Raw genomic sequence first — 6,746 nt, 5'->3', positions numbered from 1 at the left:
CCAATATAAGTAACTTGTTTTGACTGAGAATGATCAGTAAATTATCTAAGAGATCATAGGTAGCCTTGGGAGTAACAAAACGGGGGGACTGAAAGATGATGCCACAATTTTCATGAAACAAGAAATAAGTAGAGAATACAGCTGAACAATCAATTGATATGTTTTGCCATTTTAAGTGTTTTAACTTCTATACAATAATAATAAAATAATCTATTTTACTAGCAGTTCATGTAAAAGATAAGTATAGATAACGTCAATAGTAAGTGTACTTAGCAACCTGAAAAATAAGATAGGAACAAATTGGTCTTATCTAAGTTTAATCCTCTCATATGCCTGCAACATTCAGTGAAACCAAAGTGTTAATAGATATTATGATACTTGTCATATTAGTGGATCTGTCATATTTGTCTTTTCTTGTCTACAACTAATATTCTGCTAGTGTAATTAGATTTCTTTTTCGAGTGAGCGTGTAAAACTTAAATTCTTCCCTCACATGCCTGCAACACTCAGTGTAATCAATTTATTAATAGTACGTAGCTACTAATTTTGGAAGGAGGATTGCAAGTTCCTTTTCTTTCCTATTGATTTTTGTTTGTTTTGGGAGTATAAGAGTAAGAGAATTAAGAGATAAGTTGTATCAAATCGCTTCATAATAATTTTTTCTTTAAAACCCTTTTATACAGTTGAATATAGACAAAAGAAAGTGATTTTTTCCCACGAATTGACTATCTCCAATTGACATATCTTATTTTATTGAACATAAAAACAAGAAATAAATTATAAATGCTAGTACTTCAAAATTCAAACGAAGGAACATAAGTAGTCTTCAAAAAAAAACTCAAGTCTAATCTGTTCAGAGAGCTTATTCAAATGCTGCATAACTTCTTCAGATGAATTATTTGATAGAAATGAACTCTTAATGTTTCTTACCTGTATAATAGTACGAGGTGTCTGTATTACCACAAAATGCTTAAAATTAAGGAACAATATGTATAATATATGAAAATGGATGTAACATTTCACATCGTGATAGTGATTAATATAGCATCTTCTACACTGCGCTAAACTACTAATATAAAGAGGGTGAAGACCTAAAAAGGAGTTGTTGGCGGGGTGGGGGGTGGGGGGTTTTGTGGGGGGGTGGTCCTTTCAAAGTTTATGTAAATCCCAAGATGCAAGTTTGAAGGGAAAAAATGATTATCTTAAGATAAAGTTGCTCTATTTAATCGAATAATATCTCGTTCTACATATTAGTGGCAGACAAGACAAGACAAGTATAATAGATCCACAGAGTTAAACAGTATTCCGCAACATGAATGTGCATGAATAGTTTGCCCATATTTATATTTTTATGCAAGATATTTCACTGAATATGTTGTTATTACGTTGAAGATATTTAGAATTATGCTTACAAATAGTGTTAATGCTTTGATATTCTTCAAGAACTATGTCACATTTGTAGATATTGTCCGCATTCCATGTACATAATCTCCACAGTCTCATGTACAAAATTCAAGATAGATTACCCATATAGTGCATATTTGTGGAATAGAAAATGTTATAACATTCACTTAAATACATTTTTATGAGCTGTTATTTTATTATTCATATAAGTCAGTGGCAGACAAGACAAGAAAAGTCCTGTAAAATCACTCAAGTGGAATATAATCACTTAAGTACATTAAAGAAGATCTTTTATTACTAAAAGAGCTTTCTCTGACAAAAACAAATCATACCAATAACATACTAAAATGCATGTAATTAATATGTATTGTATGTATTGCTGCAAAAATCTTAGTAGAAAAACGCCTAAATTTACACGGTATTTATGATATAAACTTCAACCAAAGGGCTATTATTTCATAGTTTTTGGACATTTCTCCCTATTCAAAAAAGCATTATGCTAAAAATGGATCTACTTAGTGTCTGTTTGGTATGATGAAAAATAGTTCCAGAAGAAACGTTGTCGCTATCAACACTCACTAAACTCTTTTTTAAAAGAAACTATTTCAAGTGGAATATACAGCAGAGAAAAAACATTAGCGAAAAAAGTCGTTTCTCCCCAATTAATATTTTCCTTTCCTACCAAACATGTCCTTAGGCCTTAGTCTCCAATTATGCCCCCACAGCCCATCCCCCAATCCAATGCACTCACCTCCAAATTAATTAGAAGGAAGAATTGATGGAAAAATTAATACATATCTGCAATAATAACATGTTCAACACATTTAATTAATGATGTCAAGATAAACATTAACAAGCCATTCAAGAATTAACCATATGGTTTGGCATAGAAAAACAAAAACATCAAGAAAATCAGCAAAGTGAAGTGACAAAATAGATGAAGAGAACCACATCAAACCAATACTTTGAATACAAAATTAGGTAAATATAAATATAACATCTGATAAAATAGTAAAAATTAGGTAGCCAAATTGATCATCTCCTACCTAGGACCAGTTAACTTCAAATCAATATATGTTCCACAAGACACAGTTAGCAACCTCAGTAAAAACAAACCACTTACCTCCCAAGACAAATTAAACTGTCAACCAATCTTAAATTCTTTTTAGCCACTTTTGATCTCTTGAGCTGAAATTTAAAAAAACTCACAAACTTTCTTGTACTACTTGTGAGTACACATCATCAGTTATTGCCGCCACCACCTTTGCTTAATTTCAGTTCATAATTCTCCCATAAGTTTTGGTGATCAGCGTCTCCCATTAAGTACCTAAAACATGATGATCCATCAGCTTCATAATATTGATTGTTGATCTGGACATTATTATTGTAACATGAACTTGTAGAATTCTCTTTTCTTTTCTTGTTGCACTTCATAATGTAACTATTGATGCTACCCCATTTATTCTTGCACCTTGTAGCACCTCTATCATACCCCAAAATAGCCATTTCTGCACCTATTTCTTCCCATAAAGCATGATCATCTCCAATACCAATTTGTTGAAATCTTGATTCCATGCTAGTCCTAAGTTGTATTAACCTAGTAATTTCACTTTCAGGCCAATGTTGATCAATATCATCTTTCAGACTGTCTGTCACATCTTCGTGTCTATTGTCATTTTGATCATTCAGACCGCGAATTGTAACTATTTCTTCATCAGGAGGACGTGAATTAGTACTAGGACTATTCAAATCTTTACCGCTCAACTTGTGCACAGCCTCCATCAAAGCAGCATCGCGTGCTTCAATCCACGCTCTCTCATTAGCCCAAAATTTTTGCTCCCTTTCCATACGAATCGTCTCTTGATTCCTCCATTCTTCTTCCCTTAATATCCTTTCTTGTTCTTTATGCTCAATCATCTTCATCATTTTCTCCAACCATGCTTCTTGTTTCTCCATTAACTTCCTCATTTGTCCATCAATGAAGTCTTTTATCTTCGCCTTTAAGCTCCTTTTCCCCCTTCTCTTCTTGCTCATCTTGTCTTTCGAATTTTCATTCAAATCACTATCATCAGACGAACTCGTGTTGAATTCAGAAGAATTAGACAGACTTAGGCTATCAGACAACTTAGGAGCTTGGTGATGGAAATTATGAGGATCTTGATTGTTGTTGTTAACGGGATTGTAAGGAAAATGACTTCCGAGGTGGTGAGCTTCAGAAGCTGAGGCTGAAATGTTATTGCTTGTTTCACCATATAAAGCTTCGAGTTGTCGAAAAAATCGATAGTGTTTACCATCTTGTCTTCCAGCTTTCCCTTCTTTGGTCTTCTTGTAGTACTTGTACAAGTTCTCAAATTTCTCTCTGCACTTCTTTCCAGTCCTTTGGTATCCATGTTCCTCGGACATAATCCTACAATAATAGCAAATCAATGGGAATAAATTAGTTAATGTGGTTTTTTGTTAGTAATAAGTAAATTAATAAATGTTAAGCAATTTAAATGGAGGGACATGATCTAAGCTATAGTCTTCCGCGGAGGGATCAATTTCTCACCAAAACAAGATAAAATCTTTATCAAAATGACGTATGGCATCATACCGATACTATTCTTGGATAGTTCAACTATTGGGAATGGCTTAATCTATAGATAAAAAGCCCCATAACGGGAAACTACTAAGTCAGGTTGGAGAGAGATAACGGAACCAGTTATATAATAGAGGAACCATATGCAAGTTTTATAACCAATTACAACTTATTTGGAATTGAGTTGTTATTAGTTGTTAGTAAGTAAATAAATGTTGAGGGAACCTTAACTTAATTCTGGATCAATTTTTCGGAAGAAAATAAGTTTCTTGAATTTTTTTATCTCGAATTACATGAAAGGAATGGTGACTAATTTACGATTTTTTCAGTTTGGAGGCTCTGGAGGGAAGGTAGTAACAGTAAATCAGAAAACTTGATTTCTTAATCGGCTGCTATTATTCAACAAATTACGGACCGACGGAAAGACTTTCTCAGCTTCTTGACATAACCCTAATTTTGAATCCCCAAATGATTCAAAGTGTCACGTGATATTGATATTTGCTAAGGATAGAGACTACCCTCTATGTCCTTTCTTCATCAAGATTGGTTATATAGCTATCTTTTTTCTAAACAAAAACAAGGAAATAAGAATTTGGCCTCAAAAAAGAGGAAGTGAAAAAGGCTATGGATTCAGAAAGTGATGTAATAGTAAAGATGAAAACAACACCTGAATCTCTAACTGAACTTCAATGTAGTGTCATTTTCTAACACTAAATTGGCAACCTATTCACTGTGTGGGTGTTTGCTTAAAAGTGCTGCTTTTCTCCAGAAAACTCATTGTTTCTTTCCACACTGTATAGCATTATGTATCTATTTCCCAAAACCTCCTCATGAAACAAAATCAAAAAAGAAAAAGAATTTAAGAGAAGCAACTCAAAATTAGTACTACAAATTTTGTAGGAAATTCTTCAATAAGAAGGGAGATTGATTAAGAGTGCTGCTTAATTATCCCGAGAACCCATATTTCGTGCACAATGTACAATATATGTATTTTCCAAAAGCTCCTCAAGAAACAAAAGGAAAGGGAAAAAAAGAAAAGAAGATTTAGCAACTCAAAATGCCAATTTGTAGGAAAGCATTTACAAAAATATATGAAGAAATTTTTTTGGAGGATCCCTTAATGAAAACTAAAAGGAAAATTAGTTTTTATATGCACCCTTTAACGTACGTAAAAGAAAATTTTAGTAGGATTGAATAAGTGAATGAACCCAAGAAAAAAAGAAAAAATTACAAAAAAAAAAAAGTAGTTTTTAAAAAAAATAAAAAATCAAGGACATATGTGAATAACACTTTGGAAGGATCCCTTCACGAGAACTAAAATGAAAATTATAGTTTTTAAGCGCCCTTTGAATTTGCACGTAACAGAAAATAGTAGAAATGTAGAATTGAACAAGCGAATGAACCTAACAAAAAATAAAAATATGAAGAAAACACAAAAGAGAAAAGAAATCAAGAACATATGAAGGATTAATAAGATTTTGAGAGATTCCTTCACGATAACTAAAATAAGTAGTAGTTTTCATGTACCCCTTTGAATTTGTGCGTAAAAGAAAAATTTAGTAGGACTGGACAAGTGAATGAACACACACATACAAGAAAAACAAAAGAAATCAAGAATATGAGACAATTTTCCTAAGTAGAAAATTTTAGTAGGACTGCACAAGTGAATGAACACACACATACAGCAAAAAAAAAAAAAATTAAAAAAAATAGAATGGTGTATTAGGTTTTGCATATGTACTACTCCATATATTTGTGTGTACCTGGAAACTTCATCCCACAAGGGACCTTTTTGATTAGCTTCTTTGAACTTAGAATCCAATCTTGATCTGATTTCAAGTAGTGTAAGTGTCTCTTGTCTGGGCCACCGTCCACTTCCATCTCCGCCAGCACCAGCACCACCAGCCTCCATTTGATCGAGCCCGCTAAATCCACCACTTGATGCAGCTGTTGTAGTAGTACCTGCAGCAGCAGCAGCAGTTGTACTTGAATCACCAAGAAACTCGTGTTGCTGGTGTTGGTGTTGGTGCTGGTGATGAGGAAGCACGTGAGCCGGAACTGGGGCCATACCCATCACCATCTCGTACTGATGGTGGTGGCTTGCCCCGAGATTCCGTTGTTGGTGCTGGTGAGAAGTAGCAGGTAACAACTCTGGGAAAAGTGGCCGCCCTCCGTTCATGTACTGTCTTAGATCTGCCATTCCATACTGATCCTCCATTTCAACAAAGCCAACAGAAACAAAAGCAGATATAACGTATATATATTATTAAAAATTCAGTAATTTTGGTTCAAACCCTATATATATATATATATATATATATATATATTAAGGAAAATTCAAGAAAGCAAAATGAAGAAGAACTTGGGGGGTGTTGGGGGTTCGGTTTTGGGGGGGGGGGGGGGGGGTGTTGAGGAGGTGAAAGAAGCAGCGGACTCGGATTGTGTCCTTTAGAGAGAAAAGCTTTGAATTTTAGTATGAAAAAGGAGTTGATCTGGAAAAATATGGACCCATTTGGCAGTTGTAAAGCTTATTCACTCTTTATATATGTAATGCTTATAAATATATAAGTAGAGAGAGAGATTCATTTCATTGATCTACAAAGAAATAGTGAAGGTGAAGGGTGTTTTGGGGCAAAAGGATCAAATTGAAGGACGGAAGGGTAAGAGTGGAAAGGTCACGAGAACAAAAGAATCACTAGTAGAATTAACAGTAAGTAATCTGGGATTATTATAGTAATCTGAAAAGTAATATAGTTATTGATTA

The 6,746-nt window shown here is 33.8% G+C and overlaps 1 protein-coding gene across 1 annotated transcript; it reads right to left on the bottom strand.

Annotated features, from left to right (window-relative positions):
• Window positions 1–2,342: 2,342 nt before the first annotated feature.
• LOC132629889 (trihelix transcription factor PTL-like) lies at window positions 2,343–6,539 on the bottom strand. Its single transcript, XM_060345297.1, has 2 exons — window positions 5,746–6,539; window positions 2,343–3,811 (listed from the first exon to the last, which is right to left on the bottom strand). Exons 1-2 carry the CDS (start codon window positions 6,198–6,200, stop codon window positions 2,647–2,649), a joined length of 1,620 nt encoding a protein of 539 aa, XP_060201280.1. The 5' UTR covers window positions 6,201–6,539; the 3' UTR covers window positions 2,343–2,646.
• Window positions 6,540–6,746: the final 207 nt, after the last annotated feature.

Source organism: Lycium barbarum, chromosome 3 (genome assembly GCF_019175385.1).
Source record: "Lycium barbarum isolate Lr01 chromosome 3, ASM1917538v2, whole genome shotgun sequence".
Taxonomy (NCBI): domain Eukaryota; kingdom Viridiplantae; phylum Streptophyta; class Magnoliopsida; order Solanales; family Solanaceae; genus Lycium; species Lycium barbarum.
Note: the sequence above shows the minus strand (reverse complement) of the source record. Positions and strands in the feature narration are given on the sequence as shown.

Coding starts and splice junctions, on each gene's coding strand:
- LOC132629889 (XM_060345297.1), bottom strand. CDS start 6,200: ATGGAGGATCAGTATGGAATGGCAGATCTAAGACAGTACATGAACGGA. Junction 3,812..5,745: donor TTGTGGGATGAAGTTTCCAG/GTACACACAAAT, acceptor CTATTATTGTAG/GATTATGTCCGAGGAACATG.